Source organism: Mus caroli, chromosome 2 (assembly GCF_900094665.2).
Source record: "Mus caroli chromosome 2, CAROLI_EIJ_v1.1, whole genome shotgun sequence".
In the NCBI taxonomy this organism is placed as follows: Eukaryota; Metazoa; Chordata; class Mammalia; order Rodentia; family Muridae; genus Mus; species Mus caroli.
The window spans coordinates 10753183-10774163 of NC_034571.1; the positions used below are offsets into that span (position 1 = coordinate 10753183).

General features: G+C 38.6%; 1 protein-coding gene across 1 annotated transcript in view; it reads left to right on the forward strand.

Annotated features, from left to right (window-relative positions):
* The window catches only part of Stam (signal transducing adaptor molecule), a 57743-nt gene extending 37055 nt beyond the window's left edge, over positions 1 to 20688 (forward strand). Inside the window, exons 6-14 of the mRNA XM_021185179.2 lie at positions 1159 to 1249; positions 1607 to 1799; positions 3649 to 3743; positions 7021 to 7109; positions 9975 to 10062; positions 10638 to 10692; positions 11339 to 11492; positions 14044 to 14219; positions 18554 to 20688. Of these exons, the coding sequence (XP_021040838.1) occupies positions 1159 to 1249; positions 1607 to 1799; positions 3649 to 3743; positions 7021 to 7109; positions 9975 to 10062; positions 10638 to 10692; positions 11339 to 11492; positions 14044 to 14219; positions 18554 to 18833 (1221 nt within the window). The 3' untranslated portion in view covers positions 18834 to 20688. The remainder of the gene's footprint in view (positions 1 to 1158; positions 1250 to 1606; positions 1800 to 3648; positions 3744 to 7020; positions 7110 to 9974; positions 10063 to 10637; positions 10693 to 11338; positions 11493 to 14043; positions 14220 to 18553) is intronic.
* Positions 20689 to 20981: the final 293 nt, after the last annotated feature.

A 20981-nucleotide genomic window follows, 5' to 3' on the forward strand; every position in this document is an offset into this window, starting at 1 on the left:
TTTGTAGACCAGGCTGGCCTCGAACTCAGAAATCCGCCTGCCTCTGCCTCCCGAGTGCTGGGATTAAAGGCGTGTGCCACCACGCCCGGCTCCAAAAAGTAGGTGTTCTTATGTATTCTGGCTTTACTGGAAAGTTGAGGCATGAACTTGGGACATGGTTAGGGACACCTGATAGCCAATGGCTAGTATGTGAGAAGTGGAATTTGAATCCATGTTTTCCTGATCCTTAACTTACAATTTTAGTTACCCATCTTATGCTACCTTGTTACAAATCCTTAAGTACCAGAGGTTAACAAGGGTGCTGAACTAAGGGCTTAGGCATGTTTCATGGAGAACGTAATTTAATTTGTCAGCTACTTACTGACTGGCTGTTTAGACACAGCAGGGAACAACCATAAAGTTATGGACATAATGAACCAAGGGGAACACTGTAACTACAACAAATGCCGGCCTTGCCTGCTCACAATCACCGTCAGCTTCTGGTCTGGAGACAGAAAAGGAGATTGGCAAAATAGGCTGCATTCTGATCTGCATTGATAGTATGCAAATTCCAAGAGGCTCCGAAGGCTAGGAGCTTTAGAAGCTTCGAATTCCAGACATGGGGATTAGCCCATGTTTGTATCTGCACATTGTTTTGTTTACAATATAATTAATCTTAAGCATTAACACACTGCCAAAAGTAGTTGCATTTTTGTTTATAAAATATGGTTTTAATACTATATTGTTATTTATAAATATTAGCACATATATATTACTTTCTGCCTTTTGATCTGAAAGGAAACAGTAAAATACAACAATTTGTATTAAACTTTCCAAAGCTGTTTTTAAACTAATTCTCAGATTTCCTCTTTTGGTTCTGGAATTTTTCTAAAATTATAAAATAACTATTTTTGGTTTTTTATCTGTCTTGCATGATATTCTTAGTTTATTGTCTGTGTATTAATCTGGAGAAGTGCAGGTATTCTGTCCACCTATTCAGTGGCTTTTTATTTATTTTTATTTCTGATGCTCCTTTGTAGTGGAAAGCCTTCCAGATTGGGTGCCTCTTCTTCTTGAGCACTCAGTAGCAGAGGAATGAGGGTTCTTGTGAGACTTTAGGTTAGAGATGCAGGTAAGGCCTGTTGAGAATGACCTCCACACCTTTTCTCTGTGTGTTAGGCTGCAGAACAAGCAAAAGCAAGCCCGGCTCTCGTAGCCAAGGACCCTGGGACTGTGGCCACCAAAAAGGAAGAAGAAGATTTAGCAAAAGGTGAGTGAGTCTGTGAACTCTGGAAGGGAGGGAAGAAGACAGGTCTCTGACTGAATAATAGTTCTTAGCGTGTACAGAAAAAAGAATTGTCTTCAGATAAAGCAGGGCTGCTTCATTTTTAATGGAGTCTTTCTGTCACCTAGAACAACTTTAATTGTACCTTTTCAGTTAAAATGATGTACACTTTTAAAAAGTTCTTTTTATTTTTCAGTAATGAGTGAATGTATATAACTGCTAATGGTTAGTTATTATATGAGGGTATGCCCTCGTGTCCTGTTATACTATTGGAAAATAATACTTCCAGCGTATTATTGGCTCTATTAACACTCGTGGTCTTTAAAATCTCACTGTTTGCAGCTATTGAGTTGTCCCTGAAGGAGCAAAGGCAGCAGTCAGCCCCCGTGTCCACACTGTACCCCAGCACATCTAACCTCCTCACTGACCACCAACACGAAGGCAGGAAAGTCCGCGCCGTGTATGACTTTGAAGCCGCTGAGGATAATGAGCTGACTTTTAAAGCTGGAGAAATCATTACAGTCCTTGATGACAGGTAATAGTTAGTTACACATTGAACACTTGTAAAAATATATCCCTAATAACCTTGCTTTAATATCTTACTGAATGTAATTCCCAAACATAGTCAAAATATTGACAAGATGTTTTAGATAATGGTTAACTTGCTGCCTCAAACTATACAGACTCATTTTGTAGTATAATATCCCCCTAATTTATGTTACTTAAATAATTTTTATTTGTTTTAGAAACCTGTTTTGTTTTGTTTTGCTCCATCCAATAATTTAAATTGTTAAATTTTTTAAAAGGTTAAAGTTTTAGAAGATATGGTGGATTTATTTGAAGAAGTTCATGATCTCTTGATAGTATCTATACAGAACCATATATCCATATAAAACATAATAATTTTTTGCTTATGGTATCATGGGAGAACTACGCAATATCAGTATTTTTAGAGTTTACCCATATGATTTTTTATGTGAAGTGAATCATAAAGCATTAGAATTTGTAACTGCTTTTTAAAAATGAATTTGGATTGATAAAGGTTATTTTTATAAAAGACTTTAAAGTTTATTGCTGTAGTCCAAATTTACTTTGCCACATTCTGAGATTGAAAACTCCAACCTCTGGCAGATTTGGAAAATGGTGAGGACTCTCTCTGGTTGAGACACAGCTGTGTTCTTACCATGCTTTCTCATGTAGCAGCAGGAGCAAAGAAGAGATCAGGACTCTGTTTTATAAGGTCACCAGTTCCATTGAAGAAAGTTCTGCCTTCATGGGTTAGTCAACTTCCAAATTCCCCCTTCTGACACTGACAAGATTTCAGCACGTGGATTTTAGGAAGATAGGCATTCAGACCATTAATATTTTCATAAAGCATACAAACCGATGTAAAACTTGAGCTCTTTAGCTAGCGTTGCAATGTGGTCATTCATTCTTTGGAAAAGTGTTTATTAAATACTTGCTGGCTTTTTCTACAGAGGGCACTGGGGACAGTTTTGTTTCAAGTTATGTGCTATGGGTAGCATCAAAGATCTCTTACATAGAAGCCCAAGTGACTCCTGACACTCAAGGCAGTCAGTCTAAGGGCCTCTTTTGGGGAAAAGAGTCCATAGTTTTTGTTTGTTCTGTTTTTTGTGGTTTTGAAGTTGAGAATGATGCAAGCTTTGTTTACTTTTGAAATATAAATGCATCAGATCTGCACTACTTATAACATTCTGAAGGAGATAAACAATATTAAACATTTCTCATTTAAAATAAATAATACTCTGCTTGACTTACTCTGATAACCAGTGTCAAAGCTGGAAAGGAGAAAAGTGTATAACGCCCATGGCATTAAAGGCTAAAACAGAGTATTTGATTCTGAGAAAATAAAACCCATGGGAGGGAAACTGCCTACAGTCAGGAGCTCAGTAGAGATTGGCATATGAAGGTTTACATATAAACATTACACGTGTGATTTGACAACCTGGAACATTTTTTAGGTTCTTATTTATGAGAAGAGCAACAAAAGACAGACAACTAAAATCCACATTTGAAACTCTGCTGTACTTTTAGGAATCCACGCAGACCATAATAGAACCAGGAAAGCATGGCAGATTATAATCGTTACACTGTTCCTAGCTTTTTATTGCTTCTCCGAGGATTTACTGACCTTCTGAGGGAAAGAACTGCAGCTATAAAAGCTTCTGTTGGTGAGGCTCACTTCCTGTTTGCGTTAGAACCTCGCTAACTGATGGTGGGTGTCACAGGAGCTCCTCACTCGCTGTCTGCGAGAAGAGACTGCTCTCTCCTTTACTGGATTGTGGTGATAGTGCAGGATAAATGCTAGAAATACAGAATAAGTCCTTCTTACTGATGAAACACTCTTTTCCTGTTTGTCACAGTGATCCCAACTGGTGGAAAGGTGAAACCCATCAAGGCGTGGGGCTTTTTCCTTCTAATTTTGTAACTGCAGATCTTACTGCTGAACCAGAAATGAGTAAGTACTTTTCAGTCTGTTGGTAGATGATAGATCATCCATAATCTTGATGAAAGTTGAGTAAGCTCAACTTTATAGGCAAATGACTTAAGTGTTTTGCCTCTAGGTTTTTTTAACAATGAAATTCCAAGGTGCACATTACGATGTGTGCTTGTAATCCCAACACTCCTGCAGTTCCAGGATGGGAAGGAGTGGTGCTACACAGACAAGTGATGGCTACTCAGAGCTACGCAATCACACTTTGTTTCTAAAAATCAAATAAATCAAATAAAGATCCTTACTAGAAATAATCTACGTCTGCCAGAATTTGTTCTCTCTCCTTCTGAATAGGTGCCATAAAAGGCACAAATACATGAAGCAGTCTTGTACTGTGAATTCTTTTCTCATCCCCGAGAAAGCGTGGCACATGCAGTGCAGCGTTACAGACCCTGTTTCCTGAGTGTGAAGCCGTTTCTGCTGTCCAGTCTTAGACTTTTCAGTACAGCCCGTAAACCACTTTATGGCCACACTCTGTCAGATTTGCAGAAACTAGGTAAAATCTTATATAATCAACCACATAAAGACTTTTGTGTTTGATTTCAAACCTTGCTAAATTGAAAACAAAACAAATGTGATCGTAGAGAAAGACAATAGTACTGGCAGCTGTAATATAAGTAGGAGATAACATTGCCAGGGCCCTTTAATAATGCTGTGTCCTATCTCTAGAGTCTGTAGATAGTTTGCTGTGATAAATCTTCATGTTAAGAATCATTTGAGAAACGGGAAAGTCAAAATACTCTGTTTCTTAAAGCAGAACAATATGTTAAGTGTGGAAAGACTTCTGTTAGTGACTGAAAGGTTCAGGATCTTAAAAGAACTTTTATATATAAATTGCTAATCTGTGCTTTTCTGCCAGGATCTCTCACTTTTTCTTTCTGTAAAATAGGTAGAAAGATTCAAAATTAGTTAAATGCCACAAGGTCTGTTGTTCCTCTTTAGTTGACAAAAATTTAAGGAACAATCTTTGTCGTAGCTGTTTTGCACATGGTACTGAATCTTAAGCACAATATATACTATATTCATCTTCTTAGAATATATGGCATGGACATGCATATTAGAAGAAGAGCCTTTACTAGCAAGTCTGAAATTGTGGACCTTTAAAATGGTCCTTTCTCATTGCTACCAAGTTGTCTTATTTCAGTTTTGTACAGGTAGATCTTGATACCCATCTTTTTTTTTTTTTTTTTTTTTTTCCAAGACAGGGCTTCTTTGTGTAGCCTTCACTGTCCTGGAACTCACTCTGTAGACCAGGCTGACCTCTAACTCAGAAATACGCCTGCCTCTGCCTCCCAAGTGCTGGGATTTTAAAGGTGTGCGTCACCACTGTCTGGCTAAGAATTTTGATACCCATCTTTTTAATTCAGTTCTCCATTAGTAGAACTAAAAAGTCATTGAAACTAAAAATTGCATAAACTTGGAGACTGGAGAGTTGCATCTGTGGGTAAGAACATATGCTATTCTTCCAGAGGACCCAAGTTTGTTTCCCATGCCCACATTGAATGGTTAACAGCTACCTGTAACTTCAGGGGATCTAATGCCTTTGCCCTTCTAGGGTACCTGTAAGTACATGCACACACACTGACACACACACAGACATGTATGCATAGTCTTTCAAAAATAAATTTAAAATCCTATATAGACATATTTGAATGGCCATGCATAATGTGTCATGTTTTTTAATAATCTGGTCTACCAGAGGTTTTTTCTTTTTGTATTTTGGGCTCTTTTCAGTGTCAGCTGTTGGCAAGCTTAGAACTTCTTTGGGCTTCTTTTCAAGATGAGAGCCAAGATCATATGTCTGATATGTGGCTATTTAGTCTTTCTCTTTCATCCAACTCTGCTGCTTTACTATAAGTCTTGTGATTTTTTATGTTTCACTCTGGACAGTGTACAAGAAACAGGAAGATCAGAACTTACATATTCAGTCCTCATCCTCAGCTTTGGAGAATGTGCTAGCAGAATGTGTGTAGCATCATTCTTTTACAGGAAACAGAAGCCAGTCTTACTTGACCTGTCACATGCACACATACACTTATGTGATTTTGGAGACAGATATTGAGAAAATATGCCACTATATATGTGTGAATAGTACATCATACACATTTAGTATCAGTTCCTATGAGAAAGGGGGCTGCAAACTTGTGTCTTATAAGTTCTGTGAAGTCTGTCATGTGTTTTCTTTTGGGTGACAGCAGTGAATGCAGAGATGTCCCAGTTTTCTACTTGTTAATAGTGCAGGATGGCAAGCAAAATGTCTGTCGCAGATGTCTGCTTTTCCCCATGGGGAAATGAATCAGCCAAACCTTTATTTTATTTTATTTATATATTTTTTGGTCTGTAGAATTTTATTTTACGGTGACTTGAATGTAATGAATGTGTTCCTTACCTTTGCAGTTAACGAGACAATAGCCACAAGCCATATTCCAGTAGTAGGGCTAAAAGACAAGAGCAGTTGACTTTCAGATCCAGCCACTCCAATTGTTAGCTTTCTTTTGTGCAAGAGATTTTAATCTTTCTAACTACTTTCTTAAAATAGGCATACTTTTTAGGATTGTTTTGGAAATTCATCAAGCAAATTTACTATTTCATCGAGAACATTAAGGTGTGTAATGAATATTATTTCTGTCCATAGTTCTCCTACTGTGACATCTCCATTTTCATCTTTATTCCTAATTTTTATGTATAATTGATACAAGAACCAAAAAAGATGATCCTTCTCGAGAACTTGTCTGTTTTTTGTGTTACTTGGAGGTTGCCATAGGAAACATAGCCTTACATTTTTAGTTAACATTAAGTGGTCTTCAAAGATTGGTGAGCAAGAAAAATATGTGCATATGGCCAGTTCGCTGAACCTCACTGTAATGTTTCACCTGTGAGTAAATGAACCTAGAGAGTCAAGCTCAGGTGCTGGCCAGTGCAGGTTTCTGCTGAGGTCATTTAGAAACAGTTGCTTTAAATTATAGAACTTACTTATATATGCCAGTATTAAACTTTTAATTCCCAAGTAGGTAATTTTTAATTTCAGAAACATAACTTAGTTTTAGTAAGATCTCTTATAGAAAACAGAGTTTTGTAAGAGAGAATTATTCAGCTTTATCAAGTAATGTTCTCTGTTGTCTATGCTGTCTGCAGCTCAGTTATTCCTTATATAGAGTCTCTAAAGTCCATATTCTCTATTAAGGACTTAAACTTTTAGATCTATATTGAGGAAAATATAATTTTTATATATTTTTTTCAGTTAAAACAGAGAAGAAGACGGTACAGTTCAATGATGATGTTCAGATAGAGACAATAGAACCAGAACCAGAACCAGCCTATATTGATGAGGTGAGTGATTTCCTTAATAGTAACGGGAACTTTGTATGGAAGCCGGATTGCTTGTTTTCTTGTTCTGAGAATGTTGGCAATATAGACAAAGCGTATATCTTTGTTATAGCTTCTCTGACTTCGTTTCTACTTACTAAAACTTACTTAATTTTTATTCTGGTAACGGTTGAGGATATAGCTCAGTAGTTGAATATTTGTGTAGCATGTGTCAGACTCTGAACTGATCTCCAGGGCTATATAGAGAGGAACAAGTGATAATAAGATAAGAATGAATATGAATTCCTGTCTAGTATGTTATAAATTGGATTTATATTGCTGCATTTAAGTATTAGGCACCTAGGCAGTTTCTAATTTTAATTGCTATCATAAAGAGTATTATAATGAGGATTTTTGTTTGTTTTCTTTTTAACATTTAGTTTAATTTTCTTAGCGTAGATATCCAGGAATGGAACTTCCAAATCGAAGGATCTAGGTGTTTTTCATGTTAATAACTACTGTGAAATTGTTGAGCAGATGGGAGATTTTATAGTTTCGTTGGTGCTCTGTGAAAATGCATGTTTTTCCATGTACTCAACAGCTCTTAAGTTATATTCACACCTATTAATAGTATTGTTTTGAATAGCAGTATCAATATTGTATTGAATTGGTAAAACGAAATGTTAACCCACTAAAATTTACTTTACAGTAAAGTATTAAATGATGGAATTAGCAAGCCATACCAGATGCTGTCCCCAGCAGGCCAAATTTGAAGTACCAGTACATTCGCTTATATATTTTCTAGCTGCCTTTGTGCTTAAGTTACCAAAGAGATGGGTAGTCCTCTGCTTAATTTCTGGTGCCTGGTATAGACCAGTGTATAACACTCTTTTCAGGACTTCATTTCTTGTAATAATTCCTGAAGTTGGTGTGTGTGAGAACACTTCCTGTCATCATTTTCCATTTTTTCTCTTCTCTTTTACAATTTCTTTCTCCATTATACAGATAAAAGCCTCATCCAGTGCCCATACTGAGCCTTACTGAAGTGCATTGATTTCTAGGGGTAGTTCCAAATATTGATGGTGGTAATGACTAGGTAGCACAATTCAAATGGCTTCATACATTTTGCAACAATAATAATAATAACAACAACAACAACAGTGAGCACCGTAATTGCCCCCTGGTAGATTATTAAATATAACTTTAAATTTTTTAAATTTTATTTTACTTTACATCACATGTATGGGTATTTTGCCTGGATTTATGTCTGGGTACCTCTTGCATGCCTGGTACCTACAGATGCTAGAAAGGGCGTTAGGTTTCCCTGAATTGGAAGAACAGGTGGTTGCAAGCTGCCATATGAGTGCTGGGTATCCTCTGGAAGAGCTGCAGTGTTCTCAACTACTGAGTCATCTCTTCAGCCCCTAAAAGTCATGTTTAATGATAAGACTAAGAGCTTGAAATATGTAAACAAAATTTCCTGTCAGTTTCATCTATAATGTCATTAAATAGGAGTATGAATAACCATGATTCCTGACTCACTTCATCATCTTAAATTTGAGCTTTGTTACTTTAGCCCATTTATATTAATTAATGAATACAGATGAGTTTAACACATAAGAATATTGCTAGTCTATACACATTTTATTGCAAAGATGTCTTCTAGAAGACTTTAAAGTACATTTAGATAAAATTATATAGGGTATAATGAGATTAAGGAGAAAATCAATTTGGAATTACTGATTTAAGAAACAGTAGTTTGTTTTGTGGTCCTGAAGATAAAACCCAGAGTCTAGTACATGGCAGGCAAGTGATCTTCTGGTGAGCCACATCTTCAACCTGGCTTAAATGGTGGTGGTGCTCCTTTCTGTGTGAGAGAAACAAGAGCATGGAAGAGTGCTAAGACCTAGAGAGCATTCTGCTTGAATGAGTACTCAGCTGCGGCCCATATAGAAACCGTGTTATATCAACAGGAGGCAAACATTTCTGCTGTCTTTCTAAATGTCGTAAAATGAACATGAGTCTTTTACCTGAAAGAATATCCATTTTAAAATACAGAGTTAATTTGCCTTGACAGGACCTTTCCTCTGCTTCCAATCAATCTAACAATTAATTCATCTCTTAAACATTCTTTGATATAACCTTGAATTTTTAGTTTTTATTGTACCTATATACTGCATAGAAAATATGTGTGAGACGTTTGTAATAATTTTCATAGAATTTGGTAAATGAAAATCTCCATCTTGTATACTATGTGGGTATGTTTTGCAACTGCCTTTTTTAGTTCCTTCCATCCTGACTATTAAAGAATTTTGAAATGGATTGAAGTAAGTGGATATGATCTATCATTTCCCACAAAAAGGAATAAAGTAGAAGTTTCTTTCTTTTATGACAAACTGAAATGTTGATGGAAGAGAACAGAATCAATCCTTAGAGCCCCACTTAGAAGAACAGCTGTGGATGGCCTGGGCTCTGTGTGGACCAGCTGTCATAATCTCTGGCAGAGAGAAGTAATGACTGAGCTGTTAGTCATAGCAGGCTGTCTTAAGAGGGATGTTCCAGCTGGTGTGTGGCTAAACTGCAGCTGCTCTAAAACCAAGTGAAATTCTCCGACATGATATGAGAGATTGTGGAGATTATGCCCTGTAAGTTTAAATGGATGGTCCTGTTCGGATTTGGACATTTTGAAAAATACCTAAGGATAGCGTGCAAGGGTCAGATTTCTCATAGTGCTAAAAGGTATACATAAGATGCTAAAAACATAAATGGAAAACTAACCTTCCTAACTGAATTCTAAGAATCTTCTATCCATGATTGAGTTATCAAAATGAGAACATAATGTTTCATAGAGATTGGTTGCTTTTGACATGAACTGTTTAATTTTTGTAGGATAAAATGGACCAGTTGTTACAGATGTTGCAAAGTACAGATCCCAGTGATAATCAGCCAGACTTGCCAGAGCTACTTCATCTTGAAGGTAACCTCATTTTCTGTCTCCCTTACAAGCAAAGAATAAACTGAGGTCTTTCTTGTTCTACTGCTCCAGGATGGGCTTTGAAAGTAATTTTAGAAAGGAAAAATTACGGCCGGGTGGTGGTGGCGCACGCCTTTAGTCCCATCACTTGGGAGGCAGAGGCAGGCGGATTTCTGAGTTCGAGGCCAGCCTGGTCTACAAAGTGAGTTCCATGACAGCCAGGGAGGGCTACACAGAGAAACCCTGTCTCGAAAAATAAACAAAAAACAAAAACAAAAACAAAACAGAAAGGAAACATTACACATTCTTCTGTGCCTTTCTCACCTTCATGTGCTATTTGAATCTTGAGTAGAAGTTGAAATCACAAACCTTGCTATACAAATTCAACATCTTAATCTTGTAAAATGGAAAAAATGTTTTGAAGTCAGTATTTTAAATTGTCACTATTATATTTTAAGAAAATCTATTTTAGGTTCTATTGATGAAGGATAATTAATAACTTCATTACTTCACATTAAGCTTTTCATGTCTGTAATTATATGAATATTTTTCAAAAGTTTACTTTCTTGTCATCTTAGCAATGTGTCACCAGATGGGACCTCTCATTGATGAAAAGCTGGAAGATATTGATAGGTAAAAGACCTTCAACTATATTTAAATTGTGTATCTTTCTTTCTGCCTTTAAAAAGATAGTTCAGACTGCAGAGATGGCTCAGATGGTAAAGAGCTTGCCACACAACTGCAAGGACCTAACTAAGTTTGGATCCTTAAAGCCCACATGTGGTGGTGCGTGCCTATAAACCCAGCACAGAGCCACAGAGAAAAGACTCTAAAGTGTCTCAGGCCTCTATGTTTGCACGCATCTGTTACACATACAACATACACAGACAGTACTTCATAGAACCATTCTTTATGCATTGTTTTTACCTTGCTGTGAGTGAGGATTTGGGCTCATTTGCCCTTTCTTGAAAAGCAGGCTTCCCATAGGCCTTCACTGTCTTCCTCTTTTTTTAAATATAGTTGTGCTTACCAGGCAGCATTGCCAGAGCCCACAGGCTGGCTGGCTGTTGATAAATGAGGAAATCTAGATAGCTTTCAAGTAAAGTCAGGGCTCCAGCATGGGATCTTAACCTGAAACAGTTTTTGTTGCCTCAGAGCCAAGCAGAAGGCCTTCCTGTCACATCTGTTGGTCTCTTTTGTTATTTTGATAACTCATAGTTTAGAGCAATGTATCATTTAAGAACTAAATGATTAAATTTAATTATGTGTAACCTTTCAGAAAACATTCAGAACTCTCAGAACTAAATGTGAAGGTGATGGAAGCTCTTTCATTGTATACGAAGTTAATGAATGAAGATCCAATGTATTCTATGTATGCAAAATTACAGAATCAGCAGTATTATCTGCAGTCGTCGGGTGTCTCTGCTTCCCAGGTCAGTTTTGTAAAGGTCAGGGGTGTTGGATGTGCTTTAGAGTATTGGGAATATTAAAAATATATATATTTTTGTAAAATGCATGTGAATGGATCTGTGTGCTTGCAGATGTATCCTGCATGTGTGTATACTGTGTCCCTTGGTTGCCAGAACAGGGTGTTGGATCCCTGGAGCTGGATTTACAAGTGGTTTTGAACTGCATGAAATAATAAAATGTAGCTCTGAGAACTTGTGTATTTATTTATGTAATGAAGACCTTTGGAGTTTAGTTGTCAATCTGTTGCATTTAATGAAATGGAAGGTGCTTGGTTTCTGGTGATTGTGCTAGTTTTCTTAGCACATGAACACATGTGGGGCAAAAAATGGGGTCCCATGTCCACTCTGGGCTAGGGCCAGGTGGGATGCAGGAAGTAGAGACTGTGTTGGACTGTAGGAAGCTGTGATATCCTGCTCCAGGGGTAGGAAAAGGCGAAGTCTGGGGTCCCTGCGGACCTACCAGAGTTGGGCTCTGACTCTTGGACACCATAGACCTCTGGGCACCGCAGAAGAGCAGGTTCTGGGGTCCCTGGGCTGCACAGAGGCCAGGAATGACAGGTTCTCGCTCTCAGACATCCCAGACTCCAATAACATTGGGTGGACTCTGGCCTGCAGGCGAAGGGAAAAGGGTAGGAGGAGATCTCAGGGAGGAGAGAGTCTAGCTAGCTCAGGTAGCTTGCTCAGCGTGTGGCTTGGGTTGGTGGCAGCCTGTGGCTGGAGCCCAGGAAGGCTTCCCGGCAGGAGATTAGATGCACACTCCTTAGAGGGAAACCTGCACAGAAGATTTTGATGAGAAGAGGCAGTCCATGGTTTTAAGGCATTTATTGTAGAAAGACAGGGAGAGAGTAGAGAAGCAGAGGCCAGCCATGGCCACGTGGAGAGAGGGGGGGTTGGGGGGGAGGGGAGAGAAGGAGGGCGAAAGGGGAGAGTAAGAGCAAGAGGGTCAGAGAGGGAACAAGAGGTACGGGAGAGGAGGGGGCAAGCAGCTCCTTTTATAGTGGGCTGGCCATCCTAGCTGTTGCCTGATAACTGTGGGAAGGAGCATACTTAGCTGTTGCCAGGTAACTGTGGGGGTGGAGTCCAGACAGAATACCATGAGTTTGGGGCATTGCCTACATGACTGATGGCCATACACCTCTCTGCAGGGGCTGTGGGAGGCTGTAGCTGTGACAGGAGCCAGGGTCTCAGGAGGCATAGCCAAACTCCTAAAGTCCCCATGGAGGCAAAAGCCACCACCCACCAGGTCTCTAGGGCTCCAGGCCTGTGCTCGACCAGGAACCAGGCTGTCTGTGCACAGTTCACCGCCCCACAAACACAGTCTTCTTGATTTCTAAAGACAGTAGAATGTCTTTTCAAATATATAAACAGACTTTCACAGTAAATAAGATGAAAAGTTTAAGATTTCAGTGAGCCATGGTGGCTCATAATGGTAGGATAATTCTGAACAGGTTGGCTGAGCATATAGAAGTGCACATCATTTAGGAGGAAGCTGAGGCAGGAAGATTGCCTCTATAAAACCAGGCTGCTGCCTGCTTTTATAGAAATAGACACAGCCACTCCATTTACCTCACAGCCACCCCATTTATTTCTGTTTTACATATAGCTGCATTCTAAACCTACATTGTTTGTGCACCTTAATCTTAGGAAGTTAGTGTGTTCTATATATGTGTGTGTGTATGTGTATGTATGTATGAATGAGAAACTAATTTTCATACAGTCTGATCATGGTTTCCCTTCCCCTAACTCCTCCCAGAACCTCTCATCTCTATACTCCCCAACTACAGCCACCCCCCTCAAATAAGCAGGCAGACAAACAAATTGGAATTTAAAAAAAAAAAAAAAACTTTCTTAAAAGAGCAACATGGAAAGTATATCATAAATTCAATATAGAGATTATGTTAGTATAAAATATATTTCAACAACAGAAAGAACAGCTTTTGGATATAGGAATTGGCAATAGAAATGCTTCTATATGAAAGTAAAATCTGCTCATATAATGCTTAAAATAAAAATTTGGTCTAGGAAGATTGCTCAGTGCATAAAGTGCTTGCCAGCCTGGAGTTTGGATTCCCAGCTCTTTTGTAAATGCCAGTTGGTCATGGTAGCTCGCCTGTAATCCCAGCACAGGGAGATACAGAAGGGATCCCTAGAGCAAGTTGGCTAGCTATAGTGGCCAAATGGGTGAGCTTTTGGTTCAATAAGAGACCCTGGTTGAATAGATACAGTGGGAAATAATCCAGGAAGACACTTGACATCAACCTTTGGCCCACATGATGCATACACGTTCATGTAAACATACATGTACTTTCATGCAAACATACATACACTAAAAGGTTAAAAATCACCAGTCTACTAAAAAGTGCCTTTTATAAAATTCCAGTTGATAGAAGTAACATGTAAAGGAAATTCTAAACGAACAGTGTTTCCTGTATTTGTAACTGAATGCCTCTGCTGAGTAACTTTGGAATATGCATTAAACTTGTCTAATGGAGTGTTTCCGTATCATCTCTTGTAGGTATATCCAGGGCCTGGGCAGAGCGGTACCTACCTGGTTGCAGGGAGTGCACAGATGACCCATCTGCAGAGCTACAGCCTTCCCCCAGAGCAGCTGTCTTCTATCAGCCAAGGAGCAGTTCCACCCTCTGCAAACCAAGCTCTTCCTAGTCAGCAGACCCAGGCTTCTTACCCAAAGTAATTTGTTATTGATGGTTGTTGGGGTTAACATTGAAAATGTTTAATTCATTACAATGGTTAATAAGCATAAATCTGGATAAGAAAAACAGGCAGTAGGCATCGCTGTTCAGACTGCCCCATTTGTGTCTAGAGTTGGTTTTGTAAGAACACAGGTGAAGTCTTTTCCTTGAAGAGTTTACCAGCAGTGTTTCTGGGTAGCACAGGCACACGTCCAGAAAGCAGCAGTGTCTGTAAATGTTCTGTATGTACCTTGTTATTGCAGTGTCCGCCACAAAGAGTGGGTGAGCTTTTAAAGACATTGTTATGTTGTCATGTCCCGGATGTTAACGTGACTTCAAGGAAGATAGGGAAGAAGCCCAATTTGGGCTGCATGATATGGACCAAGTGCTCAGATTATATCTAACACATACTGACCAACTGCTCCCTATATTACCTATGAGAGAGGTAACATTGGCACTCCATTTTGTTAATGGGAAACTGAGATGCAGACTAAGGCCCCACTTAGTTAAGATCCAAAACCAGGCATTGAGGTCAGAACACTGAAATTGAACTTCCTTTCTCTCACTGCAGCACATTAGGAATGATGATGGATGGGTGTGTAGTAAATGTTCTCTTAAAGCCTAGCTGTCTCCCTTTATGCTACACGCCTTGTCTCTTTTCAGAGTGCTCCTATCTACCTGGTAGCTGAGGCTAACAACTGTAGTTCACACTACTTTTTCTTATCTCTCCTCTGCATTGTCTATCATGACAACTAATACGTAACTACTTACTAATGCCCAAAATAAATCCTTTGCATTAATATCATGATACATTACAGTTGGATACTAATCATTTCTTACCTAATCACCATGGCTGCACAGCTTTTTGTCCTTATAAATGAGTTTGTCCAATTACTGCATAAAGGTGAGTTTCTCATCAACTCAGAGTCCATTCATTCTCCAGTCCTCAGCAGTGCATCTGTGGTGGATCTCTCTGAGCCTGTCATCTGCTTTAACCCTCAGTAAGTGTACTAACAGTGTATGCTAGCATACTCCAGTCCACTTGCCCTCCTGTCTGCTCCTGCCATAGGTGCCACACCATGCTACACTACTATAATTTTGTTGGTTGTGTAACATCTTTCTATTTTTACCTCTTCTTGGAAAGATACAAGTTGGATATGTATTCTTGGAGAATGGCCTCAAAGCTTGAGACACTTTATTGCACTGAGTACATACCTGTATTTCTAATTTATTGCACAATAAATTGTACATTTTATAGATAACCCCAACTAGACAGTGTCTTGAAACTTAAGAGACTAAATCATATTTGTATAAGAAGTACTTAGCATATGTTCACTAAGTTTTCTTTCTCATTTTTGATTGATTTTGCTTTTCTTCTTGATCAGTGTTGCCATGTTTGTGAATTTATCACTCATTTCAGGGGGCTAATATTATCATTGATGACTTTTTTGTTGAATTGTTGCTTTTTAAAGTTATTTCTCTTTATTTCCATCTTTCTATTATTTTTTAATCTATCATATTTTCTGACTTTGGAAGTACATACTTATATCACATATTCCCTTTTCTCAGTGAGACCTTTCTTGACTACTCATTTCAAATAGAAAATCTTGTATCGGTTATTCTAAAGAAATTGCTTTTGTCTCTGTCCACCCACCAGCCTCACATTCTTCACAGTGCTGGGATCAAACCTAGGACCTTATATATCTTCTACCACCAGTTTATCTCTCATTTCTCATTAAATTCTTAAACATCTGTTTAACAGATGAACAGTGTTCAGTAGACCAGTAAGTTAAAGTAGATTCATCCTTTCTTCTCAAAATAGTGTTACTACTGGAGGTAGCTGTGGACATTACATGAGTACCGCCTCCTGAGTGAACACCTTCCAAACGTCTTGGGGACAGATGGCTGAAAGTTCTTAATTCTAAGATTAAAGCTGTAGGGAAAGAAAGAAGAAATGGCCTCCTGTGCATCCCTGTTGGTTCTTTAGTACCGAGGTGTCAGCCCTGAAGCCATGAACAAAAACATACATACATACACACAACACACACACACACACACACACACACACACACACACACACGCGTATGTGTGCATGTGTGCATGTAACACTAATCCGAGAAAAGGAAATTATCAGCTTGAGAGGAGGACTCCATGGGAGGGGCTGGCGGGAAGAAGAAGGGGCAGTGATGTAACTTTATTTTAATTAAAATATGTAAAAAATTTTCAAAAAGAGAAAAGAGAAACAGCCTTCCAGATGTGTGCTGAGAAGGGCTGGGCAAACCTGCCTGTGAGTCAGTGAGAATCCGCCCGGCCTGGACTTATGGCTGAAAGCTCAGTCAGAAGCACAGCACACGTGACCCACCCCTTGCTTTTCCTAACATTTCCCTTTGCAGATCCTCCATTTCCTCTGCCAGCAGTTGCCTTATTTCTCCTGCTAAACAGACACTTGTTTTTATATATGTACAAATATATATCAATTCTTGTATTACCTCAGAGTTTCTGTAATACCCTTTGAAGGAATTGAAAGCCATCCCTCACCTCTGTCGTATGGAGAATTTGGAATTGTGGTCCCTGACACTTTCACATTTAAGTATTAGTCACTGAGTTCCTGGTATAAAATCAGTCATTTCCTGAAAAATGGCTGGAAAAGGGAGAAAGAAACTCAGTCCTGGTTCTTGAAACTGCTGTAGTTTTACAGATATAGACACGGAAGGAAGCCACCCGAGGAAAGTGTCAGGGGCACAGGTAGAGTCTGATGTACCCAGGAGCAACAGCAGAGTCGTCCTAGAGAAAGTGAAGCAAAGCCAAGAACTAACTAGAGACCAGATAGGAGGCCAGCCAAGAAGGCCAAACACTTAAAGGACGTGCCCCATAGAAAGTATGGTGGAATGCAAAGGTGTTCCCTGAGAGGTGACCTGAATGTCCCACTGCATGTCAGGACAGGCACATTGGATACAGGTGCCAACCTGAAAAGCTACATTTACAGGTAGTGGATATATGTGGGAGTTGAGGTGTGTGGGATGGTTTTATCCTGAACTTTTAGGGAACTGAGGAGGGCGGCCATGCCTCCATCTCACTAGTCTGTTGAGAGTGTGCTGTCAGGATGTGCTGATGTCGTGACGCTGTGCTCATTTCCCAAGCCACCTCCCTTATGGTTCAGTGCCTTCCCTGTTTTTAATGCGTGTTACTAGGTCAGACCCTTGACACTTGGTTTTCCTTTTCATTTACTGCTCCTTACTTGCCGTTGCCAAATACACCATTATATTCCTGACATCAGAAAGCATAGGACATGCACTGCTCTGGCTGCTCAGTCATTTCCTAATGACTTGATTCTCAGTGAGGACTCTTAGTATCTATTTCAACTCCCCTGGGACTCCAGGCTACATGTGCATTGTTGTCTTAGGTGGCCTCTGGACATCTCTCTTGCAGTGTCCAAAACTGTTGGTTCTTCCTGCCCATGCTTCTCTTGTTCCAGTCAGCTGTAGGCCCAAGTGTAGTTTTCTCCTTTTAGTAAGTGGTCACTCCAGTTATTTTTATCAGTTATAAAACCAGACATACTAAACTACTTGGTCCATTATCAAATTTCAGTGGCACTTTTTCAAAGTAGGTTGTGACCATTCTCTCCTGTCTCCACTATGGCTCTGAGCACTTGCCAGCTCTTACATCTGTTCCTGTTCCCATGTGAGCCTGTCAAAAATATCTCATATCTATCATCTTTCTCCTCAAGAACTACCCAGTGTTACTTCACTTGACTCACAAGCATAACCCAGTAGCTTCTAAGGAACTTGTTGGATCTTCTGCAGCCCCTCCTAACTTACTTTATCTTTTACACCACATGTGTTTTCTCTCACTTTGCTGCGATTGCCTTGGCCTCTTTTTTGTTCTTTGAACACATCTGGCATTATAAAACCTGACAGGCTTCTTTATCTTAGCCGAATGTGTGTGCCTTTCCTAGACTGTTGATGGAGTTCCTCTGTCTTCTTAAGATCTTACTCTTGAATGAAGCCTTACTTGAAAAGCCATCCAACACTCTACATGAGCAAGAATCCTTGGTCCCTGTACTTCTGGTATTTGCCATTCCCCAGTTTTCTTCACTGAGATTTTAAGCATTGACTTATTATAAATTTATTAACTACCTTTTTTCTCCCGCCAAAATATAAGCTCTGTAATGATAACTTATTTCTTTCTTCATAGCATTCAGTACTGAAATAACAGGGTTTGATACTTTGCATATATTTAATAAATTGTCTGATGAATTGTTTAATAGTTTTCCTGTTCATCTCTGAATGGGTGCAGTATTTAGCTAATTAAGTGTTTTTTCTACCCCCACAGTGCAATGGTTAGTTCTGTTCAAGGAAATTCGTATCCTAGCCAGGCTTCGATATATAGTCCTCCTCCTGCTGCTGCTGCTGCTGCTGCTGCTGCTGTAGTACCTGTTCCTGTACCTGCTGCTGTTCCTGTACCTGCTGATGTCACCATATACCAGAATGCAGGACCTAATATGTCCCAGGTGCCAAACTATACTTTAACATCATCAACCCTGCCTCAAACAGGAGGCACCCAACAGCCACCTCAGCCACAGCAAGCATATTCTCAGAAGGCTCTGCTATAGGACTTGATGTTCCTCTTGGTGGCATATTTCCGCTGAATGCCACTGACAATGTTAGGAGATTCATTAACATCCTAAAATTTGCTTTTCCTCAGCTTATAAGAGTCTATCTTGGTCAAGTTCAAATACTCAAGAAGGTAGAACTGTCTTCAATTTGCACTGAATTTTTAGAGGAATGCCTCTTCCCTGAGGAATGAAACTACTTACAACATTTATTTCCTTTCATAATATGAAGAATTGTTACAAGATTGTTGTTGTCTTGTAAAATTACCTGGTCTGCAGCACTCAGAAGATCAACAGCTGCTGTGGCCAATGTTATCTGTACATGCATTGACATGTAACTTTGTTAGTGACCATTGGAATTGCAGTGGTGATCATGTGAATATATTTAACACCGTGTTAAATTAATTTACATTGTTTTACTTTAATCATGAACAAGTATGTTTGCTAATGTTTGGTGTAAATTTAAGATAAGTACACTATCTTTTTAAGCTGCAAGAGAACTAAATTGTAGCACACTGACCTGAAGGCATTGTCCTGTTATAGTGTCACATTAAATTGAACCTTTCTTTTACTAATTATGAACAAACCATGTATGTTATATCTTCCTGTAGCTTCTGCCCTCTACTGGTTGTCACCACACCAGCATACGGTAGCCACAGTTTTGGTGCAATTAGAGGAGAATAATGTTCCTTTTAAACTTTTATATTTGGCATGATGTTCCAGGTATTGTGGACCATGAGACAAAAATTAGTCTTTGTATTTTATTTGGAAAGAAGTAAGGGCATTGATTTCCTTTGTCGTAGTTGACCGTGGTGATTAGGGATTAGGTTTTACTGTGTTTATTGGTAGAAGTGACACCAAAGATACAGGTGATGCACATGGAGAATTTTCAACTGGAAAGAAAATGAACTAACACTACATTTTCAGTCTCCTGTCATTTTTAGGATATAAACAAAATTTGATTCACTTGTCTTACCCCACTAGTTTTTTTTTTAAATGTCGTTGATACATTGTATCTTGTAATTCTCATTAAAATGGATATAAATAGGTGTTTCAAAGTAATTTATATTCTGATTTTGTTTAATAGTTTATATATTTGTTAAGTTTCAAACCGGAGTCTAAGTTTTTCCCTCTTTGTCTGTCTCTGTCTCATTTGAAGGTCTAATAGAATTATCTTTGCTTATTTAGGAGTAATTTTAATGAATTACTTTAATCCATACAAAAATTCCACTGATATTTTAGACATAAATATTTATAATTCCCCTGATTGTACTATTCTATTATTTAAATAACCTAAAATTTCAGTATCACGTTTATTAGACCTTAGTTTCCCTTCTGTGGATGCATATTACATTTGCATTTCTGAGACTTGGGTGTTTTCTTTTTGACAAATGACTTCAGCTTTGGCAAATAGTATTGAGGGTGATTAACTCACAGGTTCATATTTACAGCCCTTTTTTGGTTTTTCGAGACAGGGTTTCTCTGTGTAGCCCTGGCAGTCCTGGAACTCACTCTGTAGGCTGGACTCGAACTCAGAAATCTGCCTGCCTCTGCCTCCAAAGTTCTAGGATTAAAGGCATATGCCACCACCACCCAGCATATTTATAGCTCTTTCACTCTTAAGTTTACTTGAGTTTAAAGTATGTCACTATCAATTAGTAATGTTAAGATTTAAGTTTTTTTTTTAATAAAACTTCATAAGCAGTTTGATTATAATTTTTTATTATGATTTAAATTTTATGGTATATGTGATAGACTTTTCTTCAAGTCATACTGTATTTTCCTTGTATTTTTATAAGTTCTTGTTTTACAACTATATTTCCATTTTAATTTTGATACCTTCATGTGAAAAAAACAAAATGTTCTCCAGTATGCATCTTATCCTTTAAGTCTGTCAGTGGTGAAACGAAAAAACAAAAAGCTACCCATTTTACAATGCATATATATACTTTTTCATTATGTATTAGATTACCAAGCATATAAAGAGATGAATAAATAGCTGGTATGGATTCTGTCTTAGTTACTTCACTTGGGTAACCCGGCAGAAAAGGTCAGGGGTAACGAAGCACCAACCTTTCATCTTTCAAGTGCCATGACTAGGGAACAAAATGGGGCTGACAGGGATTCCATATAGTTCTCTTCTAAATT